Here is a 14,664-nt window from a genome sequence, read left to right on the forward strand (position 1 = left end):
CTCGTAACTAAAAGACTAAAATATCAAATGACAAATTAAAACAAAGTGAAAGACAAGTTGAATTTTCCTCTCGTGGTTAGAATCCTCGTCTTGAACTTGGTGAGGGGTTGAAACTCATAAAAAACTAAGAGTCTTTGGATATTGACCCAAAAAAATTCCAATGATCAATTTGCCCTTTGGAAACTACGAGTCACATTAACATATACCACTTGGACATTTTCGCATCTACCGCGTTTTCGACGCGGGTGTTTCTCTCTCTCTGAAACTTCCAAACACCCAATTTCCAACGCTGACACGCCAGTTGACTTTAAGACTAGTAGACCTGAGACTCGAAGCTCTCAAGGGCCATTTCCTTTTTTCTTGAATTCCTGCGTTTCTCTGATCCAAAACCTTCGAACTCTTTTCTGGAATTTCGATCGTAACCCACCGATTGGAAGAGGAAGAGGACAGATTCTGATGGGTGCTGCGAAGAAAACCAACAGACTGCTCCCATTGACGGCCTTCTTCCTTCTGGTTCTGTCCGCAACTATTCCCTGTGTTTTCTCGGCAGCCAATCAGCCCCCAACCAATAGAAAGTCGGCCCAGTTGCAGAAATCTGGTTCTTCCGCTGTTTTTCCCCTTCACGGAAACGTTTATCCTCTTGGGTATGATTTGTTTTTCGCACCCTCGTTTGGTTTGTTTCTTGTTAGGCTTTCAAATCTTGTTCCTTTTAAGCTTTTTTAGTTATCTAAGTCATTGCATTTATCAGATTTTTAGTGGGGTTGTCTTGGTTTTGTTGGTTCAATTTCTCTTATTGGTTATTGGGGTTGATTAATTCGGATTAATGCTTAATCCTATTCACCAAGTCGGTTATTAACTCTGTATTTTTCAAATCTTTACAAGTTCTTGGATATATGTTATCCATTTGGATATTGGGTTTTTTTGGGTTTTTCTTGGTTTGATGAGCCGTTGGCATAATCTACTGATTGATTCATATTTTGACTCAGTCTCTTTGCTTGTCCTTCGAATGCCCTTTTCACCAAATTCTGATTTGTTGTTTTTGTTGCCTGAACTTTCTCTCTCTCTCGCTCAAAAGTTAAAGTTATTATTGCAGAAAAGGTGAAAATTTGCCAACCCCTTTTCATTTTCTTTTCTTTATCTAATTTTGTACTAAAAAATTTCGATCTCTTTTACTTCCACTTATTGCATCCTGCATGTATCTTTTGTTCAAAAAAGTTCAATTAATGGAACTGTTAATAGCACTCAAAAAACCTCATTCTACACTTCTTACAAGCGTATATTTATTTCTTATTATAGAAAGTTTGAAGTGCAAAATGAGATTTTTGGAGAGCCAATAACAATTCCCTAATTTAATGCTTTACAGTAATCTCTTAGGGTAAGATTTGTTGGACTTGGATGCCATGAATTGGTATTCTGTGTTTTCTTCTGCCTCCATTTTTATCTGTTCTTTCTTTTTTTTGATGCGTGTGAACGGTTTCAAGATTTGATTGTACTTTCACTCCACAGTTACTACTCTGTGTCCATCACCATAGGCCACCCAGCCAAGCGTTTCGACCTCGATATTGATACTGGCAGTGACCTTACCTGGGTCCAATGTGATGCTCCTTGTACTGGTTGTACCAAGGTAAAACTTTATTGGATTCTGAAACCGTGAGACTAACATTTTAATGACTGTTCTCACCATGCGTTTGTGTGTATGTGCGCGCATTTGCAGCCCCGTGAGCATCTTTATAAACCCAGCAACAATCTTCTGGGATGTGGACACCCTCTTTGTGTTGCATTCAACTCAAGCTACCCATGCAAAACCCCAGATGATCAATGCGACTATGAGGTCGAATATGCTGATCACGGGTCATCTCTTGGTGTGCTGGTCAATGACTACTTCCCCCTGAAATTCACCAATGGCTCTCGACTCAGTCCTCGTTTGGCCTTTGGGTGCGTATTCAGTTCTTGATTTGTATATCATTTAGCAGTATTATAGAATTTTTATACTGAACATTTTCTTCTGGTTATGATCATGTTTTTTCCTTTATATATTTGAATTTTGAAATTTCGTTACGTATCCCATTTATAAACTTCAGGTTGTTTGGTGTTGAAATGCCCAAATAAATAAATCTAATGTGTCAAGGTTGAAATTGAATGCCTAGAACATGTTAAGTCAATTACTTGCTACTATACTGGCACCTTATGTATTTCTGAGTTAAGGTCTTATAATCTTTTCTGTTCCTGTTGTCCGTAGGTGTGGATATGATCAAAAACTTAATGGTTTAAACACACCTGCCACCTCAGGAGTCATTGGCCTAGCTAATGGAAAGGCCAGCATTGTTTCACAACTAAGTCGCCTAGGTTTAACGCGAAATGTTGTGGGTCACTGTCTAAGTGGGCAAGGCGGAGGATTTCTTTTCTTTGGGGATGATCTTGTCCCTTCTTCTGGAGTCATGTGGACACCAATGTTGCAGAATTCATTCCAGTGAGTGCTCTTAGTAAATCCTATTTACCTTCTCATATAGGATTAGTCGTTCTTTTGAATGATCACATACCATTTCAATTTGTATTTAATCCATCTTTGCCAATTTCATAGAGAGCACTACTCATCTGGACCAGCGGAACTTGTCTTTAATGGAAAGTCTACCGGTGTAAAGGGCCTTAACATGGTTTTTGATAGTGGAAGCTCTTACACTTATTTCAATTCACAAGCTTACAAGGCACTCATTAATCTGGTGAGAAAGAAACAAAGGAGACCGTTCTTAGTTTAGTTACTTGTTAATGACTTGTACATAAAACTAACCATCAATTCATGCAATCAGGTGCGAAATGATTTAAATGGGAAGCCTCTGAAGGATGCAACTAAGGATCAATCCCTCCCAATTTGCTGGAAAGGTAGCAAACCTTTCAAATCTGTTGGCGACGCAAAGAACTTTTTCAAGCCCTTAGCACTGAGCTTTACTAAAGCTAAGACTGTTCAGCTGCAGTTATCGCCCGAAGCTTATCTTATAGTTACAGTGAGTATTTTCCTTTTGTGTTTTTTTTTTTTTTTTTTCTTTCGCTTAGTAATTGAGAAAAAAATTACTTGAAAAGGAACATTTAACAATTTCTTTGTCGTCAGAAACATGGCAATGTATGCTTGGGGATTTTGAATGGCACTGAAGTGGGACTGGGAAATATGAACATCATTGGAGGTAGCTAATGCTAACAAAACAAATACCTTCTGTCCTTTATTTATTTATTTAATTTTTTTTTTTGCTGAATTTTACTATTAGTCCCTTTAGTTTATTTGGATTTTTCCACTTTCATCCATGTAGTTTCTATTGTTGCATTTTTGTCCTTGTAGTTTCATTTTGTTGCCACCGTAAGTTCAATCCGTCAAATGAGGCAGAAGTCCTTCCATTTTGTTGACAGATTGGACTAAAGTGAAATTGAAACGAAACCCCAAGGATGAAAAATTAACAAAACATACTATAGGGACAAATTGGAAAATCCGAGTAAACTGCACAGACTATTGGTGCAATTTGGCCCTTTCTTTTTGTTCTGTGTTCAACATCTTATCTTTTGTTTCCTATTTACAGATATTACTATGCAAGATAAAATGGTGATATATGACAACGAGAACCAGAGAATTGGATGGGCTCCTACAAATTGCAAAAGACTTCCAAAGTCGTGACCTGTTGTTTAATAAATTTGTTTTTCGTTTAATGTATGTGGTGAGGGTTTTCTCATTGGAAAACTCTTTTTTCAGAGTGGATCGTGAACTCTGTGACGGTATTTCTCAGCCTTTTGTTGCCAATTTGGGTATCCTGGAACAGCATTGTCCTGCTTATGATCAATAAGGTGGTACACAGTGAAGGCTTCAGTCCAGAGACTGACAGCGTTGAAAGGGAAATAGCTTTGTACAAGTTCATGTAGCCGATACATACACTTATATGCTCCTAGGAGTTTTACAACAGTTATTTTGTCTGTTACTCCAGCAGAGAAGGAAAAGAGAGGTTAGTTTTGTATGTTGTAGTACCCGATAATACAGGTATCCGTTATATAGATTCTATTCATGTATAGCTACACCCCTGATCCATCTCTACTGAACTGGTTGCATGAATCTTGAGTTACAAGAAAGGTTCATCTCGTCTGCTATCGTTTCCAAAGCTCTTCCTGGATTTGAGAATGATGCTGGTTTAAATCTTGTAATGTACCTATCTCATCTCATCTCATTCAGGTTTTCACGGATTTCATCGTCTTTGAACATAACATCTGAATCGCCAGCCATTACGTCAAGTGATCTCCAGAATTTCTCGATTTCATATTTGTCAGCTCATTTTCCAAATAAAATCGACGTTTTACTTTGTCCAACGTTCATCGTAAATCACCTTCTGTCTGTCTGATCTGTCTCGGACGCTTCCTTTTCCAGAGAGAAGCTTCTCTTTGGCGGCCAAAACTACATCATCTGGCCTTTCCTGGCCTCGAGGACCATTTAAGCTATTTCTCTTGAAATCAGATGAAGTAGATCTGTGACAATTTGGTAGGCACTGAACCTCCTTTGCAGCAGCATTTGATAAAAGGGCTTGGTTACTTGTTCAACCAAGTTTCTAAGCTCAACTGCTGCAGCTGTTGCAGCCAACTCTTTGGCATATGAACCTTCTTCTCAAAGTTTCATATTCTGATCCCGTATTTATATTTACAGGGATCATACGAGATGGAGTTTTACGTTTTCAACCGACAGTAACGGGGGCATTGTAATAAGGATAGTGCTATTCACACTCATTTCTGCCTCCCACATATCCTTGTTAATTTTTTCTTATTAATCGTCTTTAATTCATTTGATCCAACGGTTAAATTTTGATAGAGGTGTGAAAAGTAAAAATGGTGTGTGGATAACACTACTCTATAATAAAGGTTATTTAGCCAAAGGTCAATAGAATTTTTAATAATTTAGCCATATAAAAATTGTCCGGTTTTATTTTGGACATAATCAAAAAATATATTTATAATAATTATACATAGGTCAATGAAGCATGCCACATGGGTTAGGTTAGTCAGAAAATAATTATTCTATCCTTCTTTCGCTTCAATTTATTATTTTCCTTCCCTCTTCCTCTCTGACTCTCTCTTGTCCTTGTTTACTCTCTTCTTTCCTAGCTTTCTTTCATCTCTCTCCACTCTCTCTTGTCCTTCTCTCCTCCCATATCTCCCATTTTTCTCTGCAATGAAGAAGCAATCATTAGTGATGGCGAGTAGCACCAGATCCCAACAAATCAATCGATCAGCGACCATAACATTGTGATTGACACGATTCCTTTCAGAACCATCTGCCTCCATGAGATCATGAAGTGGGTGGTAGCGACGGAGTTCAGAAAGGAGTGGTCGCACATGAGCTGCCAGAAAGAGTTTCTAGAACAAAGTTTGTCTAGGCTAGGCTAGCAGAAGTTGAGCCTGAGTATCAATGAGGTTTAGAAGGCACCATGGAAGGATGAAATTGATGAAGTGGATCAAATCTATGCAATTTGTGCTTTGGATTTTAGGCTCTTTTTGCTATTTAGTTTTGTATCTGAATTTATTGGCATAAGGCAATATTTAGGAGAAAGAGAATGTAAATATTGTGTAAATATTAGAGTCATGTTTTAGGAAAGATATATTTGTGTCCTTTATTGTTTCCTTATGTAACAAGGATTATATGTACTTATATTCAGAATTATGGAATACATGAAAAATTAAGCCGTAAAATTCTATTTGGCAGCAGAGTCGAGTTGTAACCCTAGAAAAAAATTCCCACTGTGCTGCTACTGTCATGCAAAAAAAACAGCAAGTCTTTTGTTCTTTGTTGCATCCTGTAGCAAGCCGAGATTACTGTTGTGTTCTTTGTTGCTTATGCGTGCTGTTGCGATGGCTAGGGTCGAAGAAAACCCACTGCTGAAGTTGGATGGTGGTTCACGTGCGACCACCAACAATTCAGTTGTGAGCCCTGTAGTGATACATAATGATGCTTCAAACATACCGAATACCATAAAACTCCATGGATCAAATTATCCTCTTTGGTCCAAAGTATTGGAGATGCAGATCATTGGGCGTGGTAAGAAAGGGTTCATGATAAGGAGTATCAAGGAACCCAAGGAAGAAAGTGTCAAGTATGAAACTTGGGAAACTGGGAATGCAATTGTGAAATGGTGGTTGATTAATTCCATGGATCTTACCATCATGGGGTTTTTCATCCATCTTCGTACTGCTAAAGAAGTATGGTAAGAAGTTGCTCAGACATATTATGATGGTTCTGATATTTCTCAGATTTATGAGTTGAAAGTAAAGTCGTTTCGACTTCGTCAAGAAAGGCGTCCTATTAGTGTGTACTATGCCGATCTCAAAGTAGTATGGCAAGAACTGGATCAAAGATCGATTAAGATGGAGTGTGCTATTGGCTTGAAGATGCTTCAAGAGAAGATCCAATTGGACCAGATTTATGCCTTCCTGGCGGGACTTGATGACGTATTTGATAACGTATGTAGTGATATTTTCAGAACTCAACCTCTACCATCAGTTGATGAGGTGTTTTCTATTGTTAGGTGTGAAGCCCAACGTCATGCTACCATGATGGGAGGAAGTAGTGTCGGCAGCCAAGGAGGAATCCCGACACCGTCCGTAGGCATGCTGTCACGGCCACTCTCTGCTGGCTAACTGTATGTCTCACCTTCATCGACAACTTCCCGTCCTTTTACTTGTAAAAATAAAGATGATTTAAAGTGTACTTTCTACAGTTAAACCCGCCATACTGAGGATACTTATTTCCAAAACCATGGAGTCCCTAAATGGTTCCCTATATTGAAGAAAAAGTTACATGCAAAGGAGCGAGTTGCTAATGGAGCAAGTGGGAGCCTTGCATCCATTGCTACTGCCACACCTAGTACCAAGGAAGCCATGCTTACCCCTAGAGATCCAAGTTAAAGCTTGTTAATTAGGACTAATCTTAGTGAATCACTGTCTAATGCAAGTAGTATGGGGCATGTTCTTTTAGCCTTTGACATTGAACATCATACAGGTTGGATTCTGGACTCTGGTACGATAGACCATATGACCTTTGATAAAAAAAATTTGTTGACTTGTATGACAACGACTTATCGGAAGTGTGTAACAATGGTAAATGGCACCACTGCACCGGTTATTAGGCCCTGTACTGTGGACCTCACACCGGCTTCTCCTTTCATCATTGCTTGCTTGTTCCATTGTTGTCTCATAATGTGTTATCTATTCCTCAAGTTACTGAGCAATTAGATTGTGTTGTACTTATGTATCTACTCATTTTTTTACTTTAGGATATTCAGACCAAGGAGATAATTAGGCATGGCACTAAGAGAGAAGGGTTATATTATGTCGATGACGTCGTTCCTGGCAGAGCTAATGCAGTTCAAGCATCCCATACCAAAATTTACAAGAAGTTTGGTTATTGCATCGTCAGTTAGGACATGCTTCGTTTAGTTATTTAAGGCGTATGTGCCTAGTTTATTTCATGAAATAAAAGAATCAGACTTACATTGTGAAGTATGTATTCTCGTGAAGAGTCATCGCGTTTCGCTTTCTCCTAGTATGAATAAAAGATTGTTTTCGCTTGATCTTGTGCACTCTGATGTTTGGGGTCCCTCTCTTGTTAATACTTTTTTCTGGAATTAAATGGTTTATTACCCTTGTTGATGATTGCACCTGTATGACTTGGATATATGTGATGAAGAATAAAAGTGATGTTAGTGTGGTGTTTCGGTCTTTCTCTTAGAAGATCACAACATAATATTCCTCTGTTATTAAAATTCTCCGTTATGATAATGGAGGTGAATATATTAGTTCTAAATTGTCTGTTTTTCTTTGGGATCAAGGAATTCTCCATGAAACTACTTGTCCCCATACTTTGCAACAAAATGGGTTTGCTGAGAGAAAGAATTGTCATATCTTGGAAATTGCTCGTGCCTTGCTTATTGGTGCGCCCGTGCCTAAATGGCTTTGGCCTGAAGCCGTTACCGATGCCATGTATGTGATTAACCGTATGCCATCTCAGGTTGTGGAATTTCGTACACCTCTTCAAGTATTGATGGCCCGTAGTATCCATCAATACCCTTATTCCTTGTGTGTTTGGATGTGTAGCGTGTGTTCATATTCACAAGATTCATCATAGCAAACTGGATCCATGTGCCATTCGGTGTGTCTTTGTTGGGTTTACCTCCCAACTGAAAGGTATAAACGCTACCATCCTCAAACTAGACATATGTATGTGACCATGGATGTTACTTTTTCTAAATCAGAGTATTTTTATTCTTCGATCCCATCACCTTGAGATCACCAGGGGGAGAACACTAGTGGTGATCAGGGTGATCTTGGGTGGTTAAAGATACCAAAAGATGTGATATGTAGTTTAGGGGGAACATGTATTGACAAAAATGATAAAAATGGGGCAATAGTGTCTCAGCAAGAAACTGCCGAGAGTGATATAGGCCTTCAATTGTTGCCTGCCGAGACAGGTGTAGGTTATCGGCAAGGTCCTGCTAAGGAAACTACAACAGTCCAGCAACTGGCTAGTGCCGAACTGAGTACATCAGGGGAGAATTGCCTCTTGTCGAACCTACATCACCCTCTCTCTCTAGCTCGATAATGTCATCCAATGTGTCTTCTCTGATATCCCTGAGGTAAGTACTACAGATGCTCATGTAACTAATCTAAATAATGTTGTAAGTACGTATAAGTGCCACCAAGGCAAAGTCGTGGTGTTCCTCCTAGTAGGTTTTCTGCCGAAGGAAAAGTAAAGTATCTAATAGCAAATTATATGTCATGCAAGAACCTTGCGCCTAAACGCCAAGCATGGGTGAATAATGTGGAAACAATCCAAGTACCAACCCGAGTTGAGGAGGCTTTGAAGGATCCTAAATGGGCTGCTGCAATGGATGAAGAGATGATGGCACTACATAAGAATGATACATGGGAGGTAATGGAACTACCAAAAGGAAAAAAATCAGTTGAGTGTAGATAGGTCTTTACAATTAAATACAAGGTTGACGGATCGATAGACAGGTATAAAGCAAAGTTAGTAGCAAAAGGTTATATGATAAGCTCATATTTATATAAATTTGACATCAAATTCACTTGTCTTTTCTTAGTTAGTTCCTTATATTTTTGAGCTATTTACTTTGTTTTTGTGTTTTGTAGGATTTGTCAAGTAAAGAAAAGAAAAATAGCACAAGTGGAATTTTAAGTAACAAATTCGTCAAAACTTCCTGTGCAGGTCAGTTGACTTTGGAAGCAAGTTTCGGACAGCTCAGAATGAATTAAGAATGAGCCTTATATGTTTGGAAAGCTACGGATGTCTATTTTCTGGAGCATTTTGCGGATTGTTAATATCATTTTTCTAGAAGAAGTTATGGCCGTTTTAACACTAAAAGGTTCTCAAGAGGTTGAGTAGTTTGTAACTGACAAGAAAGCATTGAAAGCAATAAATCCAATAAAACTAGCAGCCAAAATTGATGCAGCCAAGAACAAGCCAGCTGATACCTATTCAAATATTAGACGAAATAGAAAATTAAGTGGGAGTAATGGGCATAAAGGCTGCCCAAAGAGTTACAATTGTTTTAGCATTTCCTCTCACTTATTGTCATCACTAAATGGCTGTTAGTGGGGTGAGTTATGGAGAAAAAACTGTGGCATCAGAAAAAAAAGAAAAGGGCTGCAGGTTGCAGCGGCAAAGAGTGGAAAAAAAGTGTGGAAAAAAAGATAGAAAAAAAGGAAGGAAAGTAAGGAAAAAAGGCAAGGCTGCTGTGTTGGGGAAGGAAGGAAATGAAGGAGGAAATCTTGGCATTCTCTTCTTTCGGTTTTATCTTCTCAAACTCATGTCTTTCTTTTGGTTTAATTTGAGAATTATGTGTGACTAATTTTTAGTAATTAGGGGCTGTTTTGAAGCCCCGAATATGATTGCAAGTTTGTTATGACATTTCGTTTGAATTACTTTTATGAATGGATGAAAATTGGTTCACTACTTGTCTCATTGATGAATTCTTTATGTGTTTTCTACGGATGCATACTTAGTAAGCATATCTAGGATTCTAATGCTATGAATATGTGTGTGCCTACCCTTGTCGAATGAGGACCTACATATGTTCTAGAGTAGTACTTGTTAATTGCGATTAACATGTGAATCAATTGCGAGGATAAGTAAGACAACGCTAGTACTTACGATGCCTTGTGATGACTCAAACTCTTTTCGTTCTTAATGATTTCTACTTGTTAAATCTATGAAGACACCATTCTAGATTGCATGTTAGGGACTAAGTTAAGTTGAAAATGCCATTCTCTTAACATACTACATAAAAAAGAGTAATAGGTTGAGTTCTAACATTGAGCCAACTTGAGCATCTTCATCCGAAAATGAAAGGAATTTGAATGAAACATAACATGTTTGCATGATTATTTGGTGGTGGATAGCAATTCCCCTAACTCGTTTTTCTTAATTTGCGAACTACTTAAAATCTGTTTTTGTTCGATTTAATTTAAATAGCAAATCAACTCCAAAAATCCCAAAAATTTGTGTGAGTGTAGCTCTGTGTGTCTAGTATCTGCTTATAAAATTTCGTAGACTTTAGATAAGTGTAAGTTGGTCTAATAATTATTTTTCGGTGGCTGGTCAGTAAGGACAACAGCCCAGTTTTTGTGACATTTTAAGTAGTTAGATAAAACAATCTTCTGCAGGAAAGACCTTTATTTTCATATGCTACAATTGACAAATCTTATTGTTAATAAGGAAAATTAATAGGACATTTGTGTGCTACTTTGTGGTGTGCTTTCAATCCTACTTAAACGTATGGTTGATTACCAGAAAACTTTTTTCTCCAGTAGCCAAGATGAATACGGTACATGTTCTTATCTCATTAGCTGCAAATTTAAATTGCCACTGAAACAATTTGATGTAAAAAAATGCTTTTCTTCATGGGCATTTGGAAGAAGAAGTATATATGGATTTTCCTTTGGGATATAATGCCAGAGGGAAAACCGGAGTGTGTAGGTTGCAAAAGTCGCTTTATGGGATTAAACAATCACCTTGTGCATGGTTTGGAAGAGTTACTCAAGTCATGAGAAGGAATGGATATTACCAGAATCACTCCAACCACACGTTGTTTGTAAAATGGAGAAGTGGTAAAGTGACAGCCTTAATCATTTATGGGGATGACATGATAATAACATGTGATGATTCAGAAGAGATGGTAAAATTGGAAGAGAGTCTTGCTATTAAGTTTGAGATGAAAAATTTGGGAGATTTAAAATATTTCCTTGGAGTAGAAGTAGCTCATTCGTCTAAAGGTATTTTCTTGTCTCAACGTAGATATGTTTTGGATTTATTTGAAGGAGACAGGTATGCTTGGATGTAAACTTGTGGACACTCCTATTGTAGAGAAGCATTATTTAGGCATTCATCCAAATCAGAAACCGGTTGACAAAGGCAGATATCAGATAGTAGTAGGGAGACTAATTTATTTGTCCCACACTCGTCTGGATTTTGCCTATGCAGTGAGTGTGGTGAGTCAGTTTATGCATTCACCGAGTGTGGATCATATGGCTGCAGTTATTCGAATTTTGGTGTGTTTAAAGTTTGCTCCCGGGAAGGGGGTTTTGTATGAACATCATGGACATTTGAGGATTGAGGGATTTACTAATGCTGATTGGGCAGGTGATGTGATTGAGAGGTGTTCTACTTCTAGGTATTTTACATTCGTTGGAGATAATTTGGTTACTTGGCGAAGTAATAAACAGAAGGTGGTGTCACGATCTTCCGCAGAAGCCAAATATAGAGGCATGGTGCATGGAGTGTGTGAGATCCTTTGGTTATGAAAGTTACTATGGGGTCTCGGTTTCAAGCAAAAAGAGGCGATGAAAATGTATTGTGACAATAAGTCGGCAAAAGAAATAGTAGAGAATCCAGTACAACATGATAGGACTAAGTATGTTAAGGTTGATCGACATTTTATTAAAGAAAAGCTTGAGAATAAGATTGTGTCAATACCATTTGTGAAATCGGAAAAGCAACTTGCAGATGTTCTTACTCATGTCGTGTGTAGTAGGAGCTTTAATGACTCACTTATCAAGTTAGACACGTGTGATATCTATGCACCAACTTGAGGGGGAGTAGTGAGTCAATATTTTGGAGAAAGGGAATGTAAATATTGTGTAAATATTAGAGTTATGTTTTATGAAGGATATATTTGTGTCCTTTATTATTTCCTTATGTAACAAGGATTATATGTACTTATATTTAGAATTTTGGAATACATGAAAATTAAGCCATAAAATTCTATTATGTTTGCATTGGTGGAAGGCAATGCTTGCATCTCATGGAAACTTAAAGACAACCCATAGGAAAATAGAACTACAAAAATAGACAATGCATTGCAGGGTATGCATCCAAATGTAAAAGCAAAACCAGAAACAGACACTACATTGGAAAGCCTAAATCTAAATGTAAAAGTAGAACTAGGAACGGACACTACATTGCATAGTCTAAATTCAAATGTAAATGATGAACCAAAGATGGAGACTACAACGCAAAGTCTAGTTCCAAATGTAGAAGATAACTAGAAACGGACATTGCAACGCAGCGTCTGAATCCAAATGTAAAAAACATAACTAGGAAACAGACTCTACATTGTAGTGTCTGAATCCACATAGTCGTGCGAGGTGTGAAGCGTATGAGACATGTAATTGAAGTGTGAGATTAACCTGATTCGAAATAAAATAATTTGCAAGCTGTCAACTGTAGTGGCATAAATTAGTAAATTTTGTTAGATTAAGGTGCTATAGTGTACCTCGAAGTCTCATTGATCTATTTATAATTGAAATAAATTTGATTAATATATTCTAAGGTAGTTTGGGTCGGGTTCCCAATCCAAAAATGGTAACCCAAATCCCAAACCAATCCATTTCTAGTTGTGATTTTGAAAACTGAAACCAAACCGAAATTTCGGTATTCTCGAAAAAATTTCAAGATTTCAATACGGTTTGAGATTTCAATTCAATTTCTATTTGCCTTCTCGTAAATGGAGACCCCTGATTAATTCAATTCAAACCTGCCCCAAAATCCCAAATCAAAGAAGCAGAAAATATCCCAGATTATATATGTAAAAACTAAACAGGAAATGGAAAGAGAATTTGAGAGAGAGATATAAGAGTCCAAAACTGAGAGAGTAGGGTGTGGAACGTAGTAATGGGAGTGAGGTGAAATGAAAGGGTATGGTGTGGTAGCCAGAGTTGACACTTGGAGAAGGTGGAGGGAGGAGAGTAGAGGCGGATGAAAGATAAAGGTGGAGAGAACTCGAGAGAGATGAGAGAGGATTCTCGAACACTAAATGACAGAATGTGAGAGACTGAGAGAGACATTAAAAACCTAAATTAGATTGGACGGTTGAGATTAAATCTCAACCAAGCCGATGGTCCACATAATTCCTAAACCTAATTTAAAATTAAATATATTATAAAATATGTTTCAATTCGGTTCAGGATTACTGAACAAAAGCATATGGGATCCCGAATTTTGTATCGAACTTTTCAGGATCAGTTCAGTTTCGAATACTGAACAGTTTGGGATTTTCAGTCCGGGACGTTTTCGATTAAGTTCGGGATTTTCAGTATTTTTTTCTCCCCTAGATATATAGTCAATATTATAACATTTTATTGGGTTAATAAAAAATTACCCAATAAAAACTTTAGTCTCTATGCAAAATATAGTCTTTTAATTTAACTCTGTATAATTATCCCTATTATAAATAATACTACTATTATATGCTACACTAAAGAGATGGAAAATCTTTTAATTATTTTCATCGATTGAGAGTTAGTACCCGAGTTTGGTAGGTCAAAGAAAATAAATTCTATCCACCACAACAATTTCCCGTTACAATAATAACTTAACTTTTTTTTTTTTTTTAACAAATGATCTCATTTACACTAAGGAGGAAAGGGTGGGCTTAGCCTCATAGTGGGCTAGTAACGTGGCAAGAATCAAATATATGACCTCTCATTTACAAGTGAAGAGGAATACCATTAGACCGTAATACTAAGTAGCAACTTAACTTTTTGATACCATTCAAAATATGAATTTTTTAATACACGAAATGTTTTAAGTAAAGAGTTTGAAACTTGATGTAAGCTACACAATATACATACCATAATAATTTGATTCGAACACAGCGTAAAGAAACCTAAACAGTGTTTGAAAAACATGCAAAAGCAATTCAAGGAAAGAAATTACAAATTCTATATTTTTGTTGTGAAATTGATGATATGTGTGCAATGGAATATAAAGTGAATAACACAATATTTACGAGGTTCGGCAAGTGTGCCTATATCCTCGGGCAGCAGTAGTAATCTCTCTTCTTTTCAAATAGAAATTACAAAACAATGGAAGACAATGGATTATGTCTTCTTCTCTATGCTACAAATAAGCCTTTATATAGGGAAATAAATAGTTCCTGTCAAGGCTTAGGATTGTGAAAGTATCACAAGCTACACGAGACTGTTAACACAAATTCAACATCTATTGGTTGTCGGTGTTTACTTCTCCTAATGAATCATCTACCTTTATAACACTTCCTCTTGGATGACCACAAGTCTTTAATTGACTATCTTCATTAGAACTTCATGATATGAATATGTGGTCTAAGG

The 14,664-nt window shown here is 37.3% G+C and overlaps 1 protein-coding gene and 1 long non-coding RNA gene across 2 annotated transcripts; both read left to right on the forward strand.

Moving 5' to 3' along the window:
• The first annotated feature begins 229 nt into the window (after positions 1 to 229).
• LOC137744522 (aspartic proteinase Asp1) lies at positions 230 to 4,032 on the forward strand. The gene is made up of 9 exons (XM_068484321.2): positions 230 to 644; positions 1,507 to 1,624; positions 1,715 to 1,935; positions 2,240 to 2,470; positions 2,582 to 2,720; positions 2,808 to 3,002; positions 3,107 to 3,179; positions 3,567 to 3,654; positions 3,737 to 4,032. The coding sequence occupies exons 1-9, from the start codon at positions 457 to 459 to the stop codon at positions 3,825 to 3,827; spliced, it is 1,344 nt and encodes a 447-aa protein (XP_068340422.2). The 5' UTR covers positions 230 to 456; the 3' UTR covers positions 3,828 to 4,032.
• A 342-nt stretch (positions 4,033 to 4,374) lies between these two features.
• Positions 4,375 to 4,898, forward strand: LOC148690512 (uncharacterized). The gene is made up of 2 exons (XR_015956723.1): positions 4,375 to 4,510; positions 4,673 to 4,898. It is a non-coding gene; the product is annotated as an uncharacterized LOC148690512 (long non-coding RNA).
• The last annotated feature ends 9,766 nt before the right edge of the window (positions 4,899 to 14,664 follow it).

This window comes from Pyrus communis, chromosome 15, assembly GCF_041283825.1.
Source record: "Pyrus communis isolate YQ-2024b chromosome 15, ASM4128382v1, whole genome shotgun sequence".
In the NCBI taxonomy this organism is placed as follows: domain Eukaryota; kingdom Viridiplantae; phylum Streptophyta; class Magnoliopsida; order Rosales; family Rosaceae; genus Pyrus; species Pyrus communis.